The sequence below is a fragment of the Macaca mulatta genome, chromosome 3 (genome assembly GCF_049350105.2).
Source record: "Macaca mulatta isolate MMU2019108-1 chromosome 3, T2T-MMU8v2.0, whole genome shotgun sequence".
Classification (NCBI taxonomy): domain Eukaryota; kingdom Metazoa; phylum Chordata; class Mammalia; order Primates; family Cercopithecidae; genus Macaca; species Macaca mulatta.
Window position 1 is genome coordinate 179356522 of NC_133408.1, and position 25613 is coordinate 179382134.

The 25613-nt window shown below is 50.8% G+C and overlaps 1 protein-coding gene and 1 pseudogene across 2 annotated transcripts; both read left to right on the forward strand.

Annotated features, from left to right (window-relative positions):
- The first annotated feature begins 211 nt into the window (after window positions 1-211).
- Window positions 212-21565, forward strand: CLEC2L (C-type lectin domain family 2 member L). Of its 2 annotated transcripts, XM_001108763.5 has the most exons (5): window positions 212-621; window positions 12723-12797; window positions 16473-16639; window positions 18520-18620; window positions 20707-21565. In XM_001108763.5, the coding sequence occupies exons 1-5, from the start codon at window positions 414-416 to the stop codon at window positions 20816-20818; spliced, it is 663 nt and encodes a 220-aa protein (XP_001108763.2). In that variant the 5' UTR covers window positions 212-413; the 3' UTR covers window positions 20819-21565. The 2 variants fall into 2 exon arrangements, with proteins under 2 accessions (XP_001108763.2, XP_028702199.1); XM_028846366.2 differs by lacking the exon at window positions 12723-12797.
- Window positions 10654-11105, forward strand: LOC144339987 (enhancer of rudimentary homolog pseudogene; annotated as a pseudogene).
- Window positions 21566-25613: the final 4048 nt, after the last annotated feature.

Here is a 25613-nt window from a genome sequence, read left to right on the forward strand (position 1 = left end):
CGGCTCCAAGACTGCGCTCCCAGCTCGGCAGCATCCGGCCTCCAGCTCAGGTGGCGGGGTCGGGGACCCGGCTGTCCCCGCTCCTCCACGCCTCCTCCCTCTCCGCGCCCGCCCCGCCCCGCGCGGGTCCACGGCTCCCGGCTCCCGCGCGCCGCCTCGCGCTCCTCCCCAGCCCGGCTGTGCGTGGAGGCTGCGGCTCCGCGGGGCAGGCGCTGAGCGCACGGCGGCGGCACCCGGCGCAGAGGCTCCGGCGCGGGGAGCCGGGCTCAGCCCCGGCCTGCGAGCGCCGCGGTCCTAGCCCACCCGAGGCCGGCCTGGGGGGCCCGCAGGGCGCGCGGAGCGCCGAGTGCGCATCGGGCTGGGCCCCGCACCCCGGTGCAGGAGCGCGGGCGCGGCGCGGCGGAGCGCCCCGCATGGAGCCGGCCCGGGAGCCCCCTGCAAGGGCCCGGCCGCCGCCGCCGGTAGCCGCGCGCCCCGCGCCCGCCCCCACCGCCCCCGCCGCCCCCGCCGCCCCCAGGCCTCGCTCGCCCGCAGAGGCTGAGGCCCGCGGCCCCGAGGGGCTGCTGCGGCGATCCGGGTCGGGCTACGAGGGCAGCACCAGTTGGAAGGCGGCCTTGGAGGGTAAGCGCGGAGCGGCCTCCCTCTCCCGGCCCAGGGACCCCTGCCCAGGCCCGACCCGGGACCCGGAGGCGGTCAGAGTCACCTTGGCCGCTGTCCCAGAGGGGAGCGCTGGGAGCGCGGCGCCGGGACGCGGCGGAGTCATTCATTTCAGGGCGGCCAGACGCCGCTTCATGGGGTGGGGTGGGAGGGAACCGGGGGCCACCGCGAGTCACAGCCTCGACCCCGCCGCTGCTGCGACTCCCTGTCTGACCTTGGAGCGCGCTTCACGCTCTGAGCCTTCGTCTCCTCACGCATGAAGGGGACAGCCACTGCCTGACACCCACCTGAGGGTGGCGGAATCTGTGGCCGTGAACATACTTCAAGTAAAGTAAGAAATCTGGAGACCCCAGAGGTGGTGCACGCCCCTGTGAGAGCCGCGGGGACCCCGTGTTGGTGGGGCATGTGGGGAGGGCAGGGCAGGGGTGGAGAATCCACGAGAGGCTCTTCCTTGCAAGGTCAGGGGTCACACCTACTCCTCCATCAGACTGTCTCAGGGAGGGACCTCTGGCCTGCTGCGGGGGCAGGAACCCAAGTGGAGAATTGATTTCAAGTTCACGAGCTTTTAGGAAACTGGTATTAGCTACCGACAGCGGCGTGTGGTGTGGGAGATGCTGGAGTTGGTGAGAGGGTGGCTGGCCCTTTGGGTGTTTCTCAGGGTGCTCCTGGCACCCTGAATCCAGGGACAAGGAGGACCTGGGCAGCATTAACTAGGGAAGCCCGGAGCCTGGATCGCTCATCCTTATGGAGGCAGTGTCAGAAAAGGAGGGCTTCCTGGAGTAGGTGACCTCTGAGCGGGCGTGGAGACAGAGGGGAAGGTGTTCCAGACCCAGAGCACGATGATTCCGGGCCAGGTGGTCAAAGCTAGTCTATCCTATGTGGAAACTGAGCCCTGGAGTACTGGGATGGGGCAGGGTGGAGAGAGACGGGTCTGAAGGACCCGGACGGTGAAGGGCCAGCCAGGTCTTGCCCAGGAGCTTGGACTTTGCTCTGAAGGGGCTACTGAGGGGTGGAGACAGTGGGTTTGCCTTTGGAAGACTGGTGGTGGCCCAGAGGGGTGGGACTGAGGCTCCAGGTCAGGGAGGGGGTGGGGCAGTGCACCAGGAGGGACATAATCAGCACCCGGGCCAAGACAGGTCATGGGGGCTGCTGAGGGTGGTGAGGTGGGGGTGGTAATACCAGCCTTCTGCACAAAGGCTGTGGGCCAGGGGACGTGCACTGTCCGAGGAAGGGCTGTGCAGACTCTGAAGCTGGACCCCCAGACAGTGGCAGGGACGGAGGAGGCGAAGATGTTGCGTCACTGAGGAGCTGTGGCAGAGCTGTGGGTTGTGAAGAGTTGTGTGGAATGGATGGAGGTGGTGGGACACCTCCCTGTGACGCTGTCTCCGGCTTTACTGTTGGAGTGGCCCTGTGTTCCCACGCTTCCCTCCTGCCAAAGCTATTTCTTGAAGTTGTTCCCTCCTCTTGCCTGTGTTTCTTCATTCATTTATTCATCAGCATTGCTGAAGAGTCTGTCCTAACCTTAACCGAAGCCCCCATGGGAGGGCTGCTTCTGGGCTGCTGTGGCTCTTCAATGCCTCCTGTTTGCTCTTCCTGTCCACCTCCTGCCCTGACTTCTACCCCCTTGGGCTTCCTCCTCTCCACTGTGGCTGGGCTGCCCACCTGCCAGTCAGGCTGCAGAAGAGACCACACACCAAGCTGGAAGGTCACCCAGAGGCTGCCTGGGACCCTGAGTCAAGCCCACTCCCATGCTTAGCATCTTCCTGTGGTCCAGCCTTGCCTCACCATGGCCTCCTGCCTTGCCTTGCTCTCTGACTCATGCCACCTGCAGTCCCCTCCTCCTCCTTTCCCTGGACTCCCCAGGAGCAGTCCCGCTCCTGATGGCCTGTGGTCCTTGGGTGCTCAGCATCTCAGGCCTACTTTCTTTGCCTGCAGGAGTTTTAGGATCTGGAGTCTGAGTCTGACCAGGGGCCTCCCCTCGGCCAGTTCTCTGAAGGTCTCCTTGGGTACCCCCAAGCTCCCCTCTTCTGAGAGGAGACAGAGGGAAAGGTGTCCCAGACCCAGAGCACGACGTGTTCCGGGTCAGGTGGCCAGAGCTAGTCTGTCCCATGTGGGAACTAAGCCCTGGAGTACTGGGGATGGGGCAGGGTGGAGAGAGACAGGTCTGGAGGACCCAGATGGAAGGAGGGGTTCTCTTCTGGAGGACCCAGAAGAGAGGAGCTCGAGCAGCAGAGCTGGTCCTCTGCAGGGTGCTGCTGCAATGGCCCAGTGCTGGCTTTTGCACTGGTCTCCAGCGTGCATTCATTCTTTCTGCAACATCCAGGTACCAGTCTGGGCCCTGGGCACATTTGTGTTCTCTCGGAGGTTCCAAGACAGGGCCTGAGACAGTGTGGGGAGGTGCAGGAAGCAGAGCATCTGGTAAAGCTGGGTCAGAGCCTTCCATTGCCACAGGCTGGTGGGCTTTCCAACTTCTAGGAGCATTTGTTTCCTCATCTGCTAAGTCAGGTCATGATTTCTACCTCTCAGTAGACAGAGGCCCTGTAGTGTGGGCTGTGTGTACGGTGACTCCTCTTCCCGACTGCCTGGACTTGGCCTCCTGCAGCTCTGCCAGGGGAGCCCACACCCAGCTGCAACACTTTGACTTCTGGTCAGCCTCCCTTGATTCTGCTTCCCACCCCAAACCTGAGTCCAGAGTTCACGTAATGAAACACTGTCAATGGGAGGAGGGATCTGTCCCTCTGGGGACCCAGGGTTATGCTGCCCCTGCTTAGCCAAGCACCTGTCTTGAGAGAAATGGGACATTTCCTGACTTGACCAAGCTGAACCCTCCCAAGAAGTCTCTGCTGCCTTATCGCCAGGTTTCCAATGCACAGCAAGCACCTGCTACGTGCTGGAGCCGTGCTGGGGCTTTCATGGTCATCATCCCAGTCCTCACCTCTCCCCCTTGCAAGGGACTGGTGAGTGTTCTGTTTCATAGACAAGGGAGCCGAGACTGAGAGCCTGAGTGTCTTGCCCAAGGACATCCCAAAGCCCTGTTGTGAAGGCTCTGACCCCTTCCTGCATGGCCAAGGACATCAGCCTTGGTGAGGCTAGCTGGGGATCATCAGATTCCCACACACAGCCTCTCCTCCCCTGCTCCCCAGACAGCCCTGCCACCTCCAGCATTGACGTTTTTCCCTCCTTATGGGTTAAATGAGTCAGAGAGCTTCTTAAATCAGAAAGCTGGGATTACAGCCCAGGTCTTTCAGACTTTTCTGAGATGCATAACTAGCTTTATAAACAGGAAGCCAAACAGAAGTTGCCTTAATCAAGTATTTTCTCTCACTGTAGGTATGAACCTTCCCTTCCAGCCTGGGGTATGAGGCTAGAAAAGGTGACCCGGAGAGCCCGCCTGGGTTCTGGGAACAGGAGAGGTGATTCGAGATGGGGATATTTCCGGCATTGAGAGTGGCAGTGGGGCGGAGTGGCCTGGGGGTACAGGAGATGGGACAGAGTGAGCCTGCGTGCCTCAGCCTATAGATTTTTCAGTGCTCACCGATTCTGAATTTTTAATGCTGAAAGTTTCTTGATTAGGCAAAAACCCACAACTTCCTGATCAAAACCACACACATGCTTTTAGCCTCTTAAAAATTTAAAAATTACCAAACTTCACATTTGGTAGTTTTTAAGTCAAGATTATGCTTGCCAGGCTGTGTCCCCGATGACTTAGAGACAGCAACGTGGGCCTTTTTTGGGATATGAGTGTGAGGATGATGGGAGCTTTGTCTGGGCCTGGGAGTCAGGTTTTTTCAGTTGTTCTTTCTAATATTAGGCGAAATCACACACAGTTAGAAACCTAAATAAACTGCACCCTTAAACGCCATCTAATATGGGCCATGGCATAGTAGGGAACAAGAAATGAGTTAGACATTTGTTAGAAGTTGAGTTGTGTCCCCACCAAAAAAGAGATGTTGGAGTCTTAACCTCTGGTACCTCTGAATGTGACTGCATATGGAAATACAGTCTGGCAGATTATTTGTAGTAAAGATGAGGTCAGATTGGAGTAGGGTGAGCCCTAATCCCGTATGAACTGGAATTCTTATAGGAAGATGGTCTCATGAAGACAAGGGCACTGTATTAGTCCGTTCTCACACTGCTAATAAAGACATACCCAAGACTGGGTAACTTATAAAGGAAAGAGGTTTAATGGACTTATAGTTCCACATGGCTGGGGAGGCCTCACAGTCATGAAGGAAGGTGAAGGAGGAGCAAAGACACGTCTTACATGGTAGCAGGCAAGAGTGTGTGCAGAGGAACTGCCCTTTATAAAACCATCAGATCTTGTGAGACTTATTCACTATCACAAGAACAGCATGATTTTGGAAAAACCTGCCCCCATGATTCAATTACCTCCCACCCAGACCCTCCCATGACACGTGGGAACTATGGGAACTACAATTCAAGATGAGATCTGGGTGGGGACATAGTCGAACCACATAAGACACACCGAGAGAATACCATGTGATGATAAAGGCAGAGATTGGAGTGATGTGGCTGCAAGCCAAGGAGTGCCAAAGTCCGTCAGCAACCACTGGACACTAGGAAGAGGCAAGGAAGGAGTACCTGCAGAGTCAGAGGAAGCATGGTCCAGTGCAGCATCTAGAGAAATTATCTCTGAGACATAATGAAGAGGCACCTCGGGTCTGGCAGTGTTGGAGATATATGTACCGATCCCTCTTCCCTGTGTGGTCTTTCCTACAAACTCAGTTGAATTTAAGGTCGACCAAGGATGTTGTCATTTGGTGTGACTAAATTTATTGCATAGTTTTTGAGTCCCAGTGGGTGCTCTGTAACATGCAAGGCAATGACCCAGCCCTATTTCAGGGAATCTGAAGGTGAGTAAAGCACAGTCCTTACCCCAAAGGAGCCTAGGGCTGATGGTCATCATCACACTGATGGCCCGCATAATCACCACAAGTTGATTGAGTAGAGTTTATTACGCCAGGCACTGTGCTAAGCACTGTACACTGAATTCCTATAACACTCTAAGAGACAGATAGATATTATCATTACCTCATTTTCAAGATGAGGAAAATGAACTACAATCGTGGCTAAGAAACTTTACCATCCGTACACATCTAGAAAGTGGCAGAGCTGGGATTTGAACCCAGGCAAAGTGATGTCAGATGCTATACTCTTATCTTCAGTGCACAAAGGATTACAGCATCAATGATAGAGAAGAGGCTAATAGAAGGCAGAAGAAGGGTGCACTCAGCATGCTCACCATAGGCAGCCATCCTGTAGCTCCAGGGAACTGTGATGAAGCTGCCACCAAGGACAGCAGAGCAGGAATAGAGAGAGCCCAGTCCAGTGCAGGCTGAAGGCTCAGCTCTTACCACGTCTGAAGCTACCCACCCAGGACTCCCCGTCACTTGCCAACAGAGACCTTGCCCATAGGAAAGACTAGAAATGTTTGTTGGACTTGCAGGTCAAGATGGCAGACTGAACACATGCATTTTTTCTTTTTCCCTTCAGAAGCCCACTAATACAACAGTAAAGGGGCCAGGTGCGGTGGCTCATGCCTATAATCCCAGCACTTTGGGAGGCTAAGGTGGGTGGATCACCTGAGGTTAGGAGTTTGAGATCAATCTGGCCAACATGGAGAAACCCCAACTCTACTAAAAATGCAACAGGTTAGCCAGGCATGGTGGCGGGCGCCTACAGTCCCAGCTACTCAGGAGGCTGAGGCAGGAGAATCACTTGAGCCTGGGAGGCGGAGGTTGCAGTGAGCAAAAAAAACCCAAAATTAGTCGGGCATGGTGTCACGTGCCTGTAATCCCAGCTACTCGGGAAGCTGAGGCAGGAGAATTGCTTGAACCTGGGAGGTGGAGATTGCAATGAGCTGGGATTGTGCCACTGCACTCCAGCCTGGGTAACAGAGCGAGACTCCATCTCAAAAAAAAAAAACCAAACCAAAACAAAACAGAACCAAACCAAACAGCAAAGGGATTTTTAAAAGGCCATAAAGACAAGAACAAGAGAGAAAATAGCAACAAAATAGAGAGCTAAGGAGCAAGTGGATAAATGGTAACTGACTTCACCCCACCTGAGAAAGTCCAGAGAGGACAGGAGCCACCTCAGCCTCATGGGAGGACTCCTAAGGCTCAGGGGTTGGTGGCAGTGCTTGAAGATGGGGCTGAGAACAGGAGGACTGGTTGAAAATTTCTTTAAGGAGGATTTAGATTCCCATTCTGTACAGATTCTCCCCAGCCCTGGCAGGAACCTGGGGTGAAATCTCTCAAGAGGGCTTCAGCCGGGCACAGTGGGTCACACCTGTAATCCCAGCACTTTGGGAGGCCGAGGCAGGCAGATCACCTGAGGTCAGGAGTTTGAGACCAGCCTGACCAACATGGTGAAACCCTCTTTCTACTAAAATTACAAAAATTAGCTGGGCATGGTGGCGGGCACCTGTAATCCCAGCTACTTGGGAGGCTGAGGTGGGAGAATTGCTTGAACCCAGGAGGAGGAGGTTGCAGTGAGCCGAGATCACACCACTGCACTCCAGCCTGGGTGACAGAGTGAGACTCTGTCTCAAAAAAAAAAAAAAAAAAGAAAGAAAGAAAGAAAAAGAAAGACAGCACCACCCTGAGAGCAAGCAACTAAGCCAACATTTACATATTGAATGCTGAGGACAACGTCCCAGCCTCTTCCCTCAGCTAGCCCGTATTCTCTAGGGGAGAAAACAGAAAAGCCTCCTCCATGGACTCTCATCCATCCAAGAGGAAAAACATAATGAAATAAGCATTCAGAGAATCCCAAGGATCATCCCAGCCAGGTCACTCTACTGTGTCCCCCACAGCTAATAAGCCCCCATCTATGGGCTTGGAGGCTCCAACAAAGTCATTAGTCTTCCTGCCTTAATCATGAACAGATAACTGTGGTCCCCAGACCACTGAGGAAAGTCTCTAACATGGAAGCTCAAGACCAAAACAGAGGTTATACAGGGGGAAATAATCTTTCTGCTCATTTTCCCCACCCCTCCAAAAAACCTGTCAGTCATATCTTCAGAGAGAAGAGATAAGAGAAAGTACTGCATCATCATTAAAACAAGAATAGGATTCTTTAAGAGTGGGTATTCATAGAACAGCAGCAACAAAACCAAGCAAACCTTGGAAATTAAAAATATAGTCACAGAAATTAAGAACTCAGTAGAAGGGTAGGATGATAACATTGAGAAAATGTTCCAGGAAATAGAGCAAAAAGGCAAAGAGATAGCAAGCAAGTGGGGAAAATAAGATGAGAAATTTGGAGGACCAATCTAAGAGATCCAACATTTGAAGACTATGCCTTCCAGAAGAAAACAAAACATGGAAGAGAAGAAATCATCAATAATATAATTAAAGAAAATTTCCTGGCTGGGCACAGTGGCTCATGCTTGTAATCCCAGCACTGCGGGAGGCCGAGGCGGGTGGATCACCTGAGGTCAGGAATTCAAGACCAGCCTGGCCAACATGGTGAAACCCCATTTCTACGAAAAATACAAAAAATTAGCCAGCCAAAAAATTGACAGGCACCTGTAATCCCAGCTACCTGGGAGGCTGAGGCAAGAAAATTGCTTGAATCCAGGAGGTGGAAGTTGCAGTGAGCTGAGATCATGCCATTGCACTCCAGCCTGGGCAACAGAGCGAGACTCTGTCTCAAAAAAAAAAAAAAAAGAAAAGAAAAGAAAAGAAAGAAAATTTCCCGGAACTGAAAAATACCACTTTCCAGATTGAAAGGGCCTACTAGAGTAGATGAAACAGACCAAACCAAGGCATGGCACGCAATGATGAAATTTTAGAACATTGTGCGATGAAGACCCTAAAAGCATCTAGAAAGAAAATAATTAAGCAGTTGAAAAGTATCATGGGTGAGAATGGACCTAGACTTTTTGAAAGCAACACTGGAGTTAGAAGACAATTAAGTGATACCTTCAAAATTCTGAAGGAAAATTATTCTCGATCTATAATACTTAGTCCTCTGGGTTCACAATTCCACGAGCAACATTCACCAGTGCACCATGGAACACAATGAGAATCTTTGCTCCTCGGGTTTGTGCAGTGCAATGCTTTGGCTCTACCCTTCCTCAGGCAGCCATTGGATGATGTGCTTCACCAAGATGAGGGAGTAAACCAAGGAAGGGGAAGGCATGGGAGAAAAGGAATAGAGGAGTCAACATAGGAGAGGGGCAGATAAATCCTCAGACTGCTGGTGTGGGGAGACCCTGGATGGCAGCTGGGCTTAGAAGGCAACTAGTCAGATTCGAGCAGGTCAGAAAGTTCCAAGGGACATTTCTTCAAGATGGTCGTTATGGCCTGCATGTTGGTTTCCTCCCCAAATTTATAGGTTGAATCACTAACCTCCAACGTGATGATATTGAGGTGGGTAATTGAGCGGTAATTAGGTTTAGATGAGGTCATGAGGGAGAGCTCCCATGATGGAATTACTACCCTTATAAGAAGAGGAAGAGACACCAGAACTTCCTTTCTCCACTCTGTGAGAACACAGTAAAAAAGCGACTGTCAGCAAGCCGGGAAGTGGGCCCCCACCAGAACCTGACCATGCTGGCACCCTGATCTAGCCTCTAGAACTATCAGGAGAAATAAATGTCTGTTGTTTAAGCCACCCAGTCTATGACAGTTTGTTGTAGCAGGCTGAACTAAGACCAAAGTAAAAGAGAAATTCCGATTTTGTCTCATCATGAAAGAGGAGTTTTGGCGTTGAAATATGATACGCATACAGAAACTGAGCAAAGGGAAAAGAAGACCAGGATTAACAGGGAAACGAAGTTCTGTGGACATGATCACAGCACACGGCATGGCTTTGCTGAGAGTACTGTTTACACTGACCTAAGAATATAACACCAAAGTATCAAGCTAATACAAACTATGATATTGAGAGGGCAGGGAGTGAGTGGTCAGGGTAGAGTGGTAATGCAGAGAATTAAGTCTGCATCACTATAATGGGAAGTCAATAAATTATATCTAAAACAGAAAAAAATCTAGAAGTATTTACATACACATGGCACTTAGAAATTTGGAGCTAATACCAAAAGAGTCAGCTAAAAGAGTTGAAAATGGTTGGCTTTGGGGAAGGAGCAATGTTATTACTACTATTATTATTTTTTGGAGACAGTCTTGCTTTGTCACTCAGATTGGAGTGTACCAATGTGATCTTGGCTCACTGCAACCTCCGTCTCCTGAGTTCAATCGATTCTCCTGCCTCAGCCTATAGAGTAGCTGGGATTACAGGCACACACCACCACACCCGGCTGATTTCTGTAATTTTTGTAGAGACAAGGTTTCACCATGTTGGCCAGGCTGGTCTCGAACTCCTGACTTCAAGTGATCCGCCTGCCTCAGCCTCCCAAAGTGTTGGGATTACAGGTGCAATCCACTGCGCTCTGCACTATTATTTTTTAAATGAAGCCTATTAGAATTTCTTGATTCCTTAAATCTGTGCTTTTCAGACTATCCTTGGTGAAGGAAACAGGTTTCTTTTCAAAATCCTTTGTAAAATACAATACAAATGAATAACGAGCAACAGGCACTTGGATATCGGGTAATGCTGAATTGCTACAGATTCTTCCTCTCAATTTTGGCACTTTTATCATGATGGACAAGTAACAGTTTACAGACAAACACTGAGCTGCAGAGACAGTCTTTTCATCTATGATTTATGTATAACATTGACTAAAAAAAACACTTTCAAAACGGGTGCACAACGACGTAACTGCACTTAACTGTGTGCTTAATGGTTAAGATGGTCAAAAAAAAAATCCAAACAAAGTTGTAAAGGGAATTCACACCTGCTAGGAGGGCCGTAATCAAAACAATGCAAACCAACAAGTGTTGGTGAGGATGTGGAGAAACTGGAACCCTCGTCTATTGCTAGTGAGAATGTAAAGTTATGCAACCAGTGATGGAGTTTGTGGTTCCTCAGAAAGAACTACTGGGAGCGGCGGCGGTGTCGGCAGCGGCTGTAACGAAGAGAGTTTGGCGCGATGTCTCACACCATTTTGCTGGTACAGACTACCAAGAGGCCAGAAGGCAGAACTTATGCTGACTATGAATCTGTGAATGAATGCATGGAAGGCATTTGTGAAATGTATGAAGACATGTGAAAAGAATGAATCCCAACAGTCCCTCTATCACATATGACATCAGTCAGTTGTTTGATTTCATCAATGATCTGGCAGACCTCAGCTGCCTGGTTTACCGAGCTGATATCCAGACATACCAGCCTTATAAAAAAAGACTGGATTAAAGAGAAGATCTACATGCTTCTTCATCGGCAGGCTCAACAGGCTGAGAAATAACTGTGTTGGAAGCATTGGGGGATGGGGGTGGGCTTGGAACACGGGTGTGTACAGTGTGCTGTAGTGGAAGTTTTGTATCATAGTAATCCTGTTTCCACTTTGTTATACTCTAGCCAAGATGGACTGTATTAGATGAAATGTGAAGATCTTGTTCAATCAGAAACCCCTGTTGCCCCCTCTTTTTTTCTTTTCTTTCTTTTTTTTTACTCAAACATTTTTATGATGATTTAGATGGAAGTTGTTCTTTGTCAGTTAATGTTGGTTCCAGTCCTTCAGTCTCCAACTGGGTTCCAGTCCATTCAGCTGGAATGCATAACATTCACTGTAGTAACCCTTCTTCAAGTTGGAGGGGGGAGGGTGGAAACACAGTTTAGCCATGTCCTCAAGATAAAGTTTTGGTAAAAATAAATAAGTGTTCTTTAGTAAAAAAACAAAACAAGTAAAACTACCATGTGATCCAGCAACTCCACTCCTAAGCATATACCCAAAAGAATTGAAAGCAAGGACTTGAACAGATACTCATACACCATGTTCTTAGCTGCATTATTCACAATAGCCAAAAGGTGGAAACAGCCAAAATGTCTACCAACAGATGAATGGATAAACACAACGTGGTCTTGCTATACAGTGGAACATTATTCAGCCTTAAGATGGAATGAAGTTCTGACGTATGTGACCACATGGATGAGCCTTGAAAACATGCTGTGAAAGGAACCAGACACAAAAGGACAAATACTGGATGTTTCCTCTTATATGAGCTTCCTAGTGTGGTCCAATTCATAGAGACAGAAAGGAGAAGGGTGGTTGCCAGGGGCTGGGAAGAGGAAGGGATGGGAGTTGTTTAAGGGGACAGAACTTCTGTCTGGGATGATGAAAAAGTTTGCAAACAGACAGTGATGATGGTTGCACGACATTGTGAATATACTTAATGCCACTAACTGTACACTAAAAAATGGTTAAAATTGCAAATTTTATGTTACATATTTTCATCACAACTTAAAAAATTATTAAAATACCCTAGGTTTAAAGTCTAAAAGGTTTCTCTCTTTAAATATAAAATGAGAATATTAAATGATAACAAAATAAAATAAATAAATGAAAATAACAAAGGGAGAACCCAGAGGATCAGGAAGAGGATGGATAGTGTAGAGGTGGGCGAGTTTTAGGGAGTGTCTATGGAGGAGGTGGAGGAGGAGACTTTGGGAGCAAAGATTCAATAGCAGGGCTGTGAGGGCTGAATGGGTTATTTTGAGGAACCCATGTGGCTGAAACCTGCGACCGCATAGAGAAGAGCAGAAGATTCAAGGGGGAAAGCTCTGACCATCACTGAAGATTCTGTGAGCAGTGGGTAGCCCGGCAGGGAGGGTTTCAAGCTGAGGAGTCACAGAATCAGAACTGCGCTCTACATCAGTGGGTCGCAAACTCCAGCCTGCATCAGAATCACCTGGAGGGCTTGTTTAAACACAGCTTGTTGGCCGGGTGTGGTGGCTCACACCTGTAATCCCCGCACTTTGGGAGGCTGAGGTGGGCGGATCATTTGAGGTCAGGAGTTCGAGACCAGCCTGGCCAACACGGTGAAACCCCGCCTCAAAACAACAACAACAACAACAAAAAAACACAGTTTGCTGGGCTCCACCTCCCCCTGTTTCTCATGAGCAGGATATGGGGCTGGTGGTGGGATGGCAGTGGGACAGGTAGTGGGATGTTGAACTCCTCTCTCTTCTCCTAGACACCACCACACGTCTCCTGCTGGGTGCCATCGCGGTCCTTCTGTTCGCCATCTTGGTGGTGATGAGCATCTTGGGTGAGCATGCATGTCAGAGCATTTATGTAATTCAATTTGCACACTCCTTGTTAAAAGCACATCTAATTAGTTAAAGAAAGATTCTAGACATTCCAAGAATCCTGTGGGGGACTAAGTAAGTAGAAAATACATAGTGTCAGTTGTTGAGATTTTAGCTTAAAATAATATATTCACACACAGACTATACATGTCCCCTTTATTAAGCCATGCAAGTAGAGTGGAGATGTTACTTAGGTATTATTTTTTAAGTGCTGTGAGAACTCAGAACAAACTTGGGGTAAGTTAGGAAGACAGTGCTTCTTGGAGGAGATGGTTTGGGAATAAGGATCATATTCAGTCAGGCACAGTGGCTCACGCCTGTAATCCCAGCACTTTGGGAAGCCGAAGTGGGTGGATCACCAGAGGTCAGGAGTTTGAGACCAGCCTGGCCAACATGGTGAAACCTCGTCTCTACTAAAAGTACACAAATTAGCTAGCTGTGGTGGTGGGTGCCTGTAACCCCAGCTAGTCGGAGGCTGAGGCAGGAGAATTGCTGGAACCTGGGAGGCAGAGGTTGCAGTGAACTGAGATCGCACCACTGCACTCTACCCTGGGCGACAGAGAGAGAGAGACTCCATCTCGAAAAAAAAACAACAAAAAAAAAAACCCCCACACATCACATTCAGTCAGCAAACATTTATTGAGTGCTGCTGTGTGCTAAGCTCTGGGCTAAGTGCTAGGGTTAAAAAGAAGACGAATATGACACTGTGTCCTGTGTCCAGGGGTAAGTGCAATAATAGAGGTATTACTGCCCAGTGGCTTCCCAGAAGGAAAACACATGTGCAATGAACCCTGAAGAATGAATAGGAGCTTCCCAGAGATTAGGAGGTAGAGAGTGCTAGGGAGGAAAAAGCTTTTCCTCTGCCCTCTTAAGTTCAGTGTCTAGGGGCCTGTAAATTAAACTATCAAAGACAAATTAGCAGGAGAAAAGGTACCTAATGTTTCTTAATATTTATGTTCGTGGGATTTCACAGATAATAAGTGAAACTCAAAGAAGAATTTAAACTCAGGGGCTTACACACCTTTTTAACAAAGGAAAGAGGGCTTGGGTTTCAAGGGCTGGTAAATTAAGGGAAGTGACTAGGAAATACACGGAGGAACAATAGGAGATAAAGGCTATTTTAGTAAGCTTTGCTTATGCAAACTAATCTTGGTGTTGATTCCTTGGCATGTTTGATGATGAGTCACTCTTCCCCCCCTGGTTTAGGGTGGGCAGTGGGGGTATGGGAGGGTATGGGAGGGTATGGGGTGAGGGATGGGGAGTAGGGCAGCTCCCTCCCCAAAGGGAAATTTATGCCCTACTTGCCGGCAGATGAGAGGGTAGAGAACTCATCCTGTTGATTCTGAATTGCCTTCAGCTTAAAATGATCCATATGTCAAAGTGGCATATTTTAGGGTGGCATATTCTGGACCCTATCAAGGGAATAGAACATTCTAAGTGGGAGAGGCCTGAGAAACATAGAGAGTGTGTGGAACTGACAGGGTTGGATAAATGAAAAACGTAGAAACTGCAACTAAGAACGTGTGAGGCTATATGAACAGGGAATCTGATTACTTTTAAGAGATTCAAATACAAGTGTATTGTAGGTTCTGAAGGGTTTCCAAAAATGATATTAGTGCCTCTGTCTTTAATCTTTGAGAAATGCCGTAAGACCAGAGGTGGAATCCATAAAATGGGGGAAAATTCCACCAAGATTATCAATTCCTACCAAACCCTCCCCTATAGGGCTTGTATGACAAGGACAGGGGTTCTGAGTGTTTAGAAATGGATATGGCAGCTGGGTGCAGTGGCTCAAGCCTGTAATCCCAGCACTTTGGGAGGCCAAGGTGGGTGGATTACTTGAGGTCAGGAGTTCGAGACCAGCCTGGCCAACATGGTGAAACCCTGTCTCTACAAAAAATACAAAAATTAGCTGGGCATGGTTGTGTGCACCTGTAGTCCCAGCTACTCGGGAGGCTGAGGAAGAAGAATCGCTTGAATCCGGGAGGCGGAGCTTGCAGTGAGCTGAGATTGTGCCGCTGCACTCCAGCCTGAGCGACAGAGAGACTCTGTCTTAAAAAAACAAACAAAAAATAAGGGTAACCACTGGGCCTAGCTTAAATTCACCTAGAATAATTCCTACAAATTAAATCAGTTTTCTTTTATCCTCTTACTAGGTTGGGAGGCCAGAGAATGTGTAGACATAGCTAATATGATTTCAATAAAGCACAACAGTCTCTTAGGAGATCCTTGCGGAAAAGCAGTTGAGATGTGAGATGTAACCACACCATGGTCAGTACTCCCAGGTGGACTTGCATCTCACTGAACAGATATATATGCCCAGGGGGTGTCGATGGATGAATTGGTGTCTGTGTGGCTGGAGATCCCTAGGGGCTTGAGTACCAGAGGCCCGTTCTTGGCTCTGTCCTGGTCTACATTTTAATCAATCACTTGTATGAAAACAAACAAAAAGTATGCTTATGGAATTTGCAGCTGACACAATCCAAAAACACAATCCCACATGACAGATGGGTGAAAGAAATCAAGATTAAAATGTATCTTGAAAAACTCAAATGATGAGCCAGAGTGAATGAGATAAAAGTGGAAGAAATAAATATAAGGTTCTGCATTTGGATGTAAGAAGTTATTTTCACATGTTCTGACACTGGGGGAGACCTGGCTTAGAATCAGATCATATGAAAACAATCTAAGATTGTGGATTAATTCCATTTGGCAAGGAGGCCCTTTGAGAAGCTCCGGGCTCCCTTCCCAGAAAAGTCCATGTATGCACATACCCGCCGATCTGTTCACGGAAGCAGTCTGCAGACTGGAGATCCCATGACAACTGGAAGACAGCATGGTGGTCACTGTCGCTGCTGGTAGAGCCACATCTGATGTGTCCCGGTCTGTCCTGGTGGCAGTGATTCAGTGGTAACCTGGGGACATTGCAGTGAGCAGGCAGTATGGAGAGCAACCCTTGCCAGGAATCTCGGGAGAGATGGCATCTGTTTCAACCTGGATGAGGCAGGCTGGTGTGCTTCTTTGAGTAGGGGGTAGAAGACAGAACGGGTGTCTCTGGGTCACTCCAGAGGCTAGATCCTAGACCAGCAGGTCTCGGTCACAGGGGTACAGGTTGGGACTCAACATTTAAGAACTTTCCATGCACACTAACAGCAAGGGGGTTAAGAAAATAAAAAATGCAAAGAACTTTCCAGCAGTTCAGTGGTGGAATGGCAGCCTTGGTAGCTAATGTGGGCATGGTTAATGATAGCGGGCAGTCTGTCCTGCTGTTGGTACCTGGCCTAGCTGGAAAGAGCGGACACGTAGCGGCCAGGTCTCTTCCCAGTCTGAGTTTCTGGCGTTCCATGCCTCTGGGAGTTTGGAGACAGAGGAGATCCTAACCCAGTGGCTGCGCCACTGTCATGTCCCCTTGCGGTGACGCCTGCCAGGCTTCCCACTGTCCCCTTTCTCATTCATTTAGTGGCCACCCTTTTACCTCCAGGCACCAGGAGAGGTGCTTACCGGAGAGGATAGCCACGCCTGCAGTGTCCCTGGAGGATGCCAAAGCTGAGGCAGGGGAGGGAGCCACAGAAAGCAGAGTGGGACTCTGGCTGGGGAGTGGGGCGGGCAGGGCCAAGCCGGTCTCTTCCCTGCAGCTTCCAAGGGCTGCATCAAGTGTGAAGCGCCCTGCCCAGAGGACTGGCTGCTCTACGGAAGGAAGTGTTACTTCTTTTCTGAGGAACCCAGAGACTGGAACACAGGCAGGCAGTACTGCCACACCCACGAGGCAGTGCTGGCTGTGATTCAGAGCCAGAAGGAGCTGGTGAGTGTGCCGAGGTGAAGGGCGGCGGGGGAAGGGATCTTCAGGGCCCCCAACCTTGACTCTAGGGGACAGTCACACCCTAAAGGATGCAGTGTTCCCTGTGACCCATCTCCAAAGCCACCACCTGCTGCATAACCACTGGGGGTGCAGGAAGACCTCATGGTCTGAGCACGTCAATGAGTGGCTCCAGTTTCCACTTCCATTGTCAAGGCCACCTATTTCAATCCAAGGCCCACTGGTTGAGGTCACTTAGCATTATAAACCATAAGAATGACCAATTATAAAGTTGGTGATGTGGTATACACCTCTAGTACCAGCTACTCGGGAGGCTGAGGCAGGAGGATCACTTGAGCCCAGGAGTTGGAAGTTAGTCTGGGCAACACAGTAAGACCCTAGCTCTACAAAAAGTAAAAGGAAAATTAGCTGGGCATGGTGGAGCGTGCCTGTAGTCCCAGCTACTTAGGAGGCTGAGGCAGGAGGATCACTTGAACCCAGGAGTTCAAGGCCAGCCTGGGTAACATAGCAAGACTTTGTCTCTCTTTTTTTTTTTTTTTTGAGTCAGTCTCACTCTGTCGCCCAGGCTGGAGTACAGTGGTGCCATCTCGGCTCACTGCAGCCTCCGCCTCCTGGGTTCAAGCGATTCTCATGCCTCATCCTCCTGAGTCCCTGGGACTGCAGCCGTGCGCCACCACGCCTGGCTACTTTTTGTATTTTTAGTAGAGACGGGGTTTCACCATGTTGGCCAGGCTGGGCTCGAACTCCTGGCCTCAAGTGATCCACCTGCCTAGGCCTCCCAAAGTGCTGGGATTACAGGTGTGAGCTACTGTGCCCAGCCACAAGACTTGTTTCTTAAGAAAAAAAGAATTGGCCGGGCGCAGTGGCTCATGCCTATAATCGCAGCACTTTGGGAGGCCGAGGTGGGCAGATCACGAGGTCAGGAGATCGAGACCATCCTGGCTAACACTGTGAAACTCTGTCTCTACTAAAAATACAAAAAAAAAAAAAAAAAAAAAAAAAAATAGCCGGGAGTGGTGGCAGGTGCCTGTAGACCCGGCTACTTGGAGGCTGAGGCAGGAGAAAGGCGTGAACCTGGGAGGCGGAGGTTGCCGTGAGCCGAGATCGCACCACTGCACTCCAGCCTGGGCAACAGAGCAAGACTCTGTCTCAAAAAAAAAAAAAAAAAAAAAAAAGAAAAAAGAATTACAAATTATAAATGCATTGTGAAATGTAAAAACATGTTGTCATTTTCTAAAGATCCAAATCAGGATATGGTCTCTCATTTAACATCCAAAACAGTTTTAGCAACAGAAACATGAAAGAAATACAATTAATGGAGTCTATTGGCTGTTTTGGATTTTGAGGTTAACAGTGGTGTTAACCAAAATAGAAGATAATCTGAAAATCACTTCTGTTTGCCTTTGATACACAGTATGATATCCCCAGTCTGCAGGGAAAGTCCCAGAAATTTGCAGGTAGGACAACCAACCTGAGCATTGAGATTTGTCCCAGATCCTCCATCCAATGGGCAATCCCCAAGCTTCCTGCAAATCAGGAATGCTGGCCTGCTGAGCTAGGAGGGCAAGCCCTGTACGGCCTTCCTGGCCAGTGGGTGTGCACACAGAGCCAGGGTCCCTTTCAAGCGGTCGGAGGCAATTGCTGTGAGGTCAGCGAGCAGCTCGGAGCCGAACTCTGGCAGTGTGACCGCGGAGGACCCTGTAAGCCTAGCTCCTCACTTTCGGGATGCAGCGAGACAGCAGTCACTCTCCTGGCGTCTGTACCTCCCGAGAGCCAGTATCTTCCAAGCTGAGGTTTGTCTTGGGATGTGACAGCAGTCAGGAGACCGCATCTGACCCTGAGGTGTCCCTCTTTCCTCGGTGCAGGAATTTATGTTCAAGTTCACGCGGAGGGAGCCCTGGATTGGACTACGCAGAGTTGGGGACGAATTCCACTGGGTCAACGGGGACCCGTTTGATCCAGACACGTGAGCTGAGGCTTCATCTTCTGGCCACCGACCTTAGACTGAGAAAGGCCTGACTCACCCCCTGGACACAGCTCCCGAAGAGAGAAGCCCTTGGTTTTGTGCTAGCTAGAGATACTAGTCTCGGGGTCCCGCAGCGTGCGCCAGAGACCCAGTCATGAAAATGCCTGTACTTCTCCCTCTCTCACAAAAGTCCAGCCTGGCTTGGTGGCTCTGCCCTGTGAAGCCATCGGAGCTTCCCAGGGTCTCTCCACCCTTGAGTCCCCGATCTATGCAGCCTGGCGCTCCTCAGCTCCACTCTGGCACAACCACATCCCATTCAGCCCCAACAGGACAGCGAACGGGAGGGAGGGCCCTGGATGGCCTCACCCTATTGGCCAGAACTTAGTCACATGGCAGCACCTGGCCGCAAGGGAGGATGGGAGACACGCCTTCGTCCTGGGCAGCCACTTGGCACCTAAGCACTGTAGCTGTGGAAGAAAGGGGATCTGAAGGCAGGCACCCGGAAGTGTTCTAGGCCACATTTTCCTGGTGAACGCATCTCTTGATGGAGGGGGCACTGCTGAGGTGGTGGCGTGTGCCGTGGTGGTTTTGTAAGACTCACGTGGTGTGGAAATGAGTGTGTGATGCAGGGTCTGGTGTGTGGTGTGGGGGTGATGGTCATGGGTGGAGTGGGTGGCAGATGTGTGGCTGTGGCAGTACAGTGGGGACTGTGTGGGGCGTGGGGAAAGAAGTGGTCTAGGCCTAGAGAAATGCAGGGAGGTGCATACAGGGGAGTGGGACCCTCAGAACAGACCCTGTGGCTAGAGGAATAGGCTCTGAGGTGCCAGCGGGAGGGCATGGGGTGGGGTGGGGAACACAGCTCCTAACCCGATGATGATGACACGTGAGCGTCCCCAAGGCAAGGGCTAAAGCAGAAGGGCGTCTGAGACCCTCGGATCCTCCTGGTTGCCAGAGGTGGCCATCAGCTGCCCTCCCACCTGAGGGTGGCTTAGGCAGTCACGCCCATGGCAGCCCTGGAGGCAGGGGCATTCATGATGCTTCCCCTCCTCCTCCTTTTCCTTATCTCAAGCACTCTTCATTTTTGCCCCTTACTCTGGCCTCAGTGCCCCTTCCGTTTCTCACCCACTTTCCTGTCCCCCTCTCAGGTCTGCTCTCAGAGTGGCTGAGCAGGTCTTGCACTTTCCACCCCTCTCCCTGCCTTTCTGGAAGCTTCTTGCTCTCAGAGCCCTGCAGATTGGGGTCTGTGGCATCCTGACCACCTGGCAACCAAGGGGCCTTTGGCCACATTTCTCAGACGCTGCAGAGGTTCTTTCCCTTGCACTCCTTCTTGGGGTCGTTCCAATGCCCTCTGTTGTGAGGGTCTACCTCCAACCTTGGCAGGGATCGGAGGTCTGGGTGAACAACTAAGGTTAAGAAGAAACCTCTGAGGCTGGAAAGGGGTGATTTTAGGTAGGGGGCAATCTTTCTACCGCACACGTCTGTGTGTGATGTCAATGAGTTCCTGGGCAACACAGCCTCAGCCCATATTGGGGTTATTGCCGCCTGCCCCTAACCTGTGAGGGGTAGCTGACTTCAGCCAGCTCTGCGGAGCTCCTCCTGTGTGCTTGACTCTGCGCATTGCAGGGGGCCAAGATGAGAGGACACAGAGCTCGCTGCTCAGGAGCTGACTGCTTTGGGGACCTGTGTGGACAGACAGGTAGAGGCCCCAGGGGGCTGTGGGAGTGCCCCACAGAGCAGGCAGGGGACTGTGGGGAGGTAGGGTGGGCAGAGAGTGGCCCTGAACTGGGTGTCATGGAGCCTGGGACCTGTGAGCCAACCCTGCAAGGACATGGAGAATGGGGAAGTGTGTGTGTGTCCAGGACGTGTCTGAGCGGTGTGCCGGGGTGGCTGAAGCTACGGTGCACAGAGTAGGAAGACAATGGGATGCCAAGCTAGAACAGTCTGTCAGCACAAATGTCCTAGAAGGCAGCTCCAGTGATGAAGTGAGGGAGGGATAGGCCTCAGGGCCTCCATGGCCTCCCCTGCCACTGGGTTTTGGGCTGAATGTCCCAGATCATAAACGCCTGGTCTTCTCTCCTGGCCACAGGTTCACCATCGCAGGTCCAGGGGAGTGTGTCTTCGTGGAGCCCACCAGGCTGGTGTCGACGGAGTGTCTGATGACCCGGCCCTGGGTGTGCAGCAAGATGGCCTATACGTGAGGTGGGTGGGGCCAGAGGTGGCCCCTCCCCCCAGGCCTGTGGGAGGTGTCTGCCCGAGACCTGCTCCAGCGGAGCCGCCTGCCCTCTGCAAGACCAAGCAGTGGGGTGGGTGGCCTCTGCCCCAGGCCCCTCTCCCAGGCCCTGGCGCTCTGAGTCCCTGGTTCCTGGCCTCCTTTGTCTCCAGGCAGGTCGTGTGGCTCAGCAGTTAAATCCCATATGCTAAGTAGTGTAGGCATCTGCCCACCTACGCGCACACACACACACGCATACGCACACGCACGCGCACACACAGACGCATACGCACACGCACGCACGCACACGCATACGCACACGCACGCACACACACGCACACGCACGCACACACACACATGCATACGCACAGGCACGCACACACACTGTCCCCTCTGAAGCTCAGTGTCCACCCTGAGCCACCCCACAGATCTCTCTCTGGCCCCCTAGAAGCCCTCTCCTCACTGCAGCCCTGGTGCTCTGGGGAAGGAGGAGCATTGACAGGTGGTTTGACTGTTCACTCAGTAGTCCTGCTTCCCCAGTGGTTTCTCTCATGGCTGCCGGTGGAGGCAGGCTGGGAAAGCTTCCCCCTCACCTAGGCCAGGCCAGCCCTGGGCCCCAGAGGTCCCCTGCGTCCCCCTTCTTTGCCTTGCCTAGGTTCTCAGGCAGGGCCCCTGCTGTGTCCGTGGTGCTTTGTATTGGTCACTAACGGAATAAAGAGTTAATAACTCGTGTCCAGAGAAGTCTGCTGCCATTTGTTCCAGAGTCAGAGCTTGGGGAGGGATAGCGAGGGGCACATCTCTGGGTGCCAGTCTGTGGGGACCACCACAAAATTCACCTGTTCTAGTGCAGCAGATAGCGGTGTGTGAGGATGAAAAAACGCACCTTCTGGCCTCAGGGCATCATTTCATGTTGCTAAGCCTTTAAGGTATTCTTAGGTGGCCATTCCAGCTCCTTCATTGCTAGTCACCTCAAGATGACAAATGTTTATTCACACCTACCACAAGCCAGACACCACACCAGGCATGGGGGATCTATGGCCTTATCCCCCAAGAAGCACACAAGAAGCAGAGGAAACAGCTCAGAAAGTGCTAGAACATTCTGGAACACAGTCAAGGGATGGTTTATTCTGCATTGGGGCAGGATGGAATGAAGTGAACGGGAAGATTAAGTAGTGTTCACATTGAGCTGGAAAAGAGTTTGTGAAGGTCTTATGGCCTCTTCCTATCCCCCTTGATCTGCTTGGGGAGGAAGTGGTGGGGGCATGGGGTTGGCAGGCAGTGCCCTCGGGCCTGTAGGGGCTCCACACTCTCCTCCGCACACACTTGAGGCTCCAGCACCAAACTGCAGTGGATCCCGGGCCTCTCTGGCCTCCTGATGTTCCCAGATGAATGAGATGTGGGTAGCCTGCCTGGGAGCCCAGTGTGTGCATTTGGGTCCTGGCCCATTTTCAGAAAATAGCTCGGAGAGAGAAACCGGGTCCTGCTGTGCTCTGCGCAGTCCTAGTACTGGTTTTATAGTCTTCAGACAAAACCTCCAACTTGGGTTTGTTACATTTTCGGCATGCTTTCCAGATACTTTGTAAAATACAGGTGGTTTGTGGTTTTATATTGTGCTGTCACTGGGAAGCCAGTTGGGGATCTGAGTATACAATAAAGTACTTAAGGGAATTCAGCTGGTGGTGGTGGGCCTGTAGGGGTGGCTGTGAGGGGTTGAGGGTTGAGGAAGTGGTCAGCTGCTGCCGCTTCTCGGGTGGGAGTCCCACACTCCCACCTGTTCTCAGTTACGTATAAGCCTGTGTTTCTCACCAGTATCCACCCCTCAAAGACAGCGAGGTTCAAAGCCTCAGTACTGTTTGCTTTACGTATGGCAGCTCCCTTAATTCTCGCAGAAATACTGGAGACAGGTCATGCTGCCAAAGGTGAGTAAACTACCTTGCCAGGGTCCTGAGAACCACGTGACCGAGGGCTTCAGAGCCCTGCTTTCCTCCAGCCCTGTGGGTTCAGGGAAGCAATGTGAGAGGACACAGAATGGGTAACCTGTGCCTTTTGGGTTTTATTTTATTTTATTATTTGTTTGTTTTTCCGAGAAAGAGTCTCACTCTATTGCCCAGGCTGGAGTGCAGTGGTGCAATCTCGGCTCACTGCAACCTCTGCCTCCTGGGTTCAAGCGATTCTCCTGCCTCAGCCTCCCGAGTAGCTGGGACTACAGGTGAGTGCCACCATGCCTGGCTAATTTTTGTATTTTTAGTAGAGACAGGGTTTGACCATGTTGGCCAGGCTGGTCTTGAACTCCTGACAGGTGATCTGCCTGCCTCGGCCTCCCAAGGTGCTGGGATTACAGATGTGAGCCACTGCATCTGACCTGGGTTTTATTTTTTATTAAATGATCCAAAACCCGCTGCCTGAAGCTTTTAAAACCTAGTGGCAAATAAGGTCTTTTAACTTTAGATTTGCCCTGGGACCATGCAACAATTCTAAATCAGTTTGGGAGAGCATGTGCCCTGATCCAGGGTCATCAACGTTTTAAGATTTTTTTCAATCTGTTTTCTACCAATGAAGGAAGTACAAGATAAAAACAAAACCCAACTTCAGAAATGTCGAAAATCCTTCCAAAGGTTACAGACCAGCCAGGCCGCCCCTGTCCCCTTTGTGGGCTGAACCAGGCTCAGTTTGCAGAGCCTTGGCACTCTGTGCTGTGCTCTCAGCAGCTAGAGGCGGCAGCACTGAGGGCAGACATGCCACTTTTTTCTGATCCCCAGGGTTCATGGCTTCTTCAGCCAGGAGGGTCTATAGGACCACATATCTCCAAGTCTCACTCCTCATCCCCTGGGGCAGATTTTTCCTTTTTGAGGTGACTGGCCTTGGAGCTCAGAGCTGGGGAAGGTGCTCCCTAGGCAGGGTTGAGCCCTAATCCCAGTAGGCAGGGGGCTTGTAGAAGCCAGAGCACACACACAGCCACCCACAGATGCACTTCGTGATGGAGGATACCCAGAAGAGACTTTTTATTTCATTAAATTAAGTAATTAATTTATTATTATTATTATTTGAGACAGAGTCTCACTCTGTCACCCAGGCTAGAGTGCAGTGGCGTGATCTTGGCTCACTGCAACCTCTGCCTCCCAGGTTCCAGCAATTCTCCTGCCTCAGCCTCCCGAGTAACTGGGACTACAGGTGTGCATCACCACACCCAGCTAATTTTTTGTATTTTTAGTAGAGACAGGGGTTTCACCATGTTGGTTAGGCTGGTCTCAAACTCCCAACCTCTTAATCTGCCCACCTTGGCCTCCCAAAGTGTTGGAATAACAGGCGTGAGCCACCGCGCCCAGCCTATTAGTTATTTTTTTTTTGGAAAGGGAGTCTTGCTCTGTTGCCCGGGCTGGAGTGCAGTGGTACGATCTCAGCTCACTGCAACCTCCGCCTCTCGAGTTCAAGTGATTCTCCTTCCTCAGCCTCCCGAGTAGCTGGGATTCCAGGCACGTGCCACCATGCCTGACTAATTTTTATATTTTTAGTAGAGATAGGATTTTGCCATGTTGGCCAGGCCGGTCTTAAACTCCTGACTTCAGGTGATCTTCCTGCCTCGGCCTCCCAAAGTGCTGGGATCATAGGCATGAGCCACTGCGCCCGGCCCTAGGAAAGACTTTTTAAGAAGCTTGACTGGGTGGTAGCATTTGGTGCTGTCCTAGAGGATTAACTAGTGTTGTATGCATCTTCCTCATAGCCCTGCCAGGTCAGAATGATCAGCCCAGCTCATCGGCTACAGGACTTGCCCCATAGTACACAGTTGGGAGGTGGCAAAGCCAGGATTTGTTGGGGGGTGGCAAAGCCAGGATTTGAACCCAGACCCATCCCCACAGCGCCCTCGGGCAGCTGCATGTGTGGCAGGCGAGCTGCCTGCTGCGCTGGCCAGCTCTGGGGAGGAAGGGTAGGAAGTGTTTGTGTGTGCCAGTGGCTGAGAAGGGGCCACCCTGGGAAAGGAAATCTACATGCCCACGGGCGATTCTTTTTCTGGTTGTCTTTATCTTCATTACACGACATTCATGTGAATTACCCATGGAGAGTGCGTGATGTGAAGAATGACTTCTGTCCTTCTCTTCCTTTAAGGTCTAGCTCCAGCCTCCCTGGAATGCCTCCCTGGCAGCAACAGCACTCGTGACCACTCCCTTTGCCCAACGTCTCTGCCTCTTAAGACTGAGGCTCTTACATGACCCTGTGTCTGTGTGGCTTGTCATCTTGTGACTCTTCTCTTTATGTCATCTGACCACTCCTGTCATCTGTTGATAAGCCTCTCCACAGTGGCCCCAAGATGGCAGGGACTCCATTGTTGGTCTCTTTGTAGTACACATAGCAGATGCTCAAAAATTGCTGTGTATGATAATCAGATCACCTGCAGTGTCATCTGTGAACTATTTGCCATGGTGGGAGGTAGCGATGGCTGGCTATTGTCCAGAGCCTCATCTTTTTGGCTTTGGTGGCATGGCATGATTTCAGAAGCACAGCCAATACGAACTCCTAGCTTATGTTAAATGAGCTCATTCATATTCCCTAAGCGTGCACATGCTGGACGGGTTGAGGGTGGGGTGGCCCAAAAGTCCAGGGGTGCTGAGGGAAAGCTGCCTTCATCTCCCGAGTGTCCTTCACATCACACGGTAAGCCCAGTGACGAGGAGACGGCTGAGAGGAAGCCAGGCCCGGGAATGTCGTCATCAGTAACTGGGGTTGGCATTTGAAGGGTCCTGTGATCGCTGGGAAAGTCCTGTCCATATCATATCACTGTGTTGTTCT